Genomic DNA, 2,032 nt, shown 5'->3' with positions numbered 1-2,032 from the left:
GACTTCCAACCAAGTCAAATTTCAGCGGGCCATCCTCCGCTAATGGGGTTGGATGCGTGGCGAATGTTCGGCAGTCAAACCCCACACCCAACGTTGAGCAGGTGAACAAAGACCCTACGGAGGGTAATGCCTCGAAAGGGGGTTCAGGCTGTGGGGTGTTGGATCTTCCTGGGGAAGGTCAGTGTTTTTCTGAATCCGCCATCGGGCACGTAGGTGAAGGCTACGGACCGTTTATTATGGACGGATTTGTTTCACTTGTAGGTAGTTCAGAGAAGAGGCCGGTAAAGATTTTGCGGGATACTGGTGCTACTGAAACTTTTGTTGTTGAGTCCGTTTTGCCATTCTCAGGGCAGTCGAGCACGAGGCATGGGAATGCAGACTATGTCTTTTCCCCTCCACAATATATAGAACTAAGTTCTGATCTGGTGAAGGGGAATGTTGTTGTCGGCGTGTGCCCTGCGTTGCCTGTACTGGGAGTGCATATCATTTTGGGCAACAAATTGGCAGGAGATCGTGTCTGGCCAAAGGGTTAGCACTACCAATAGTGACCATCGAGCCGTCTCAAAGTTCACAAGGCCGCGGTATATCGTGCAGTTCAAAGCGAGAAACGACGCCACCAAAGTCGGATCAGAGCGAAGGAGAAGATGCTCTTGACAGCAGACATTCTACTGAGCAGAAACAGAAGCAAGCGCTGTGCTTAGTTTCTCCGAGGACAAAGACGCTGAAGGAGCGGAGTTTAAGCTAAGGAAGTCATCCGACAAAGCAATCGTTTTTCAAGCCAAAAGAAAAGAAGGATCATCAGCGAAGAATACCCACAGAAGCCGTCCAGTGCAACGGGCTCCCCTGCCGTCTGGTTCACCCAGGCAGGATTCTTCGAGTCCAGCCTCCCTTCCCACACCTGATGAAGAAGATAATAGTAATGGTTCTACATCATCGCTCTCAAGTTTGTCTTCCTCGCCAGCCTCTAATCACTCTGCTTACAAACCAGTTATAATCCCCAGTGCGAAAACCATCAAAATGGCCAGGAGGCAACGTCAAGAAGCAAGATCCCAGAAAGACTTCATTTCCCTGGGTAGGGATGGCCGGAGCTCTGCTGGCAGCACCCCTGACCGCCGCAGCAGGGACAGCGACCGCGACGACGACGAACCGGATGATTGCGAGCGAAGGATTGAGTTTGCCCCGCGTGCGAAGAGCGTTCGAGAGAGGATTGCGGAGAAACTAGGAAGCAGCGATGAAAGTAAATCTGACTCTGAGGAAGAGGAGCAGAAACTTTGGGAGGAGACTCAGATTTTCAAGGGACTCAAAAGACGTCCAGGTGAACAGAGTCCTTCAGGCAGTGAAGCCAGCAACTGCAGCAGCAGCAGCAGAAGCCGGAGGAGAAACCAACACAGGCAGAAGAAGGCCGGCTTCAACTACCCAGAGAGCCTGCCGCCTGTCGGAGGCCTGAAACGGAGGCTTGAGGGAAAGCTGGAGTCGCTGAAGGAGGTGCACCGAGCGCGGCAGGCGAAGCTGAGGAGGATGGAGGGGGATGTGGAGAACGCCAGGAGCTCCATGGAGAACGCCAGGAGCTCCATGGAGAACCTGGAGGGCAGCGCCTCGGACAGGCAGCTCCGCTTCTACAGGGCCATGACCTAGTACGCCAACAACCTGGTGGACTGTCTCCAGGAGAAGGTGGTGGAGATCAACTTGTTGGAGCTGGAGCTGCACACTCTCCTGGCAGACCAGATGGAGTCACTGTTGGCAGACCGGAGGAAGAGCGTCAGAGAGCGGGCCGCTCACCTGCAGCAGCCCTACAATATTCAGATTCGCCACATACGGGGCGTGGACAACGTTATGGCAGATGCTTTGTCCTGCGCTCCGGAGTTGATGGAGTAGGTGGTTGGTTTCATACATATAGGCATGGGGTTATTTCTCTCCTCCCCTGTCCCTCTTAAAGTGCTTTTCCGGGCCCGGTTTTGCTGTGGGACAGGAGACTTGGGGGGAGATAACTGGGGGTAGTTGGGTTTTGATGTTTTGGATTGATTGGTTATTG

The 2,032-nt window shown here is 53.4% G+C and overlaps 1 protein-coding gene across 1 annotated transcript; it reads left to right on the top strand.

Annotated features, from left to right (window-relative positions):
- The first annotated feature begins 1,008 nt into the window (after positions 1-1,008).
- On the top strand, positions 1,009-1,648 carry LOC115551450 (GC-rich sequence DNA-binding factor 2-like). Its single transcript, XM_030367208.1, has one exon. The coding sequence runs from the start codon at positions 1,018-1,020 to the stop codon at positions 1,633-1,635; it is 618 nt and encodes a 205-aa protein (XP_030223068.1). The 5' UTR covers positions 1,009-1,017; the 3' UTR covers positions 1,636-1,648.
- Positions 1,649-2,032: the final 384 nt, after the last annotated feature.

Source organism: Gadus morhua, chromosome 9 (genome assembly GCF_902167405.1).
Source record: "Gadus morhua chromosome 9, gadMor3.0, whole genome shotgun sequence".
NCBI lineage: Eukaryota > Metazoa > Chordata > Actinopteri > Gadiformes > Gadidae > Gadus > Gadus morhua.
This window is presented reverse-complemented; position numbering and strand designations above follow the sequence as displayed.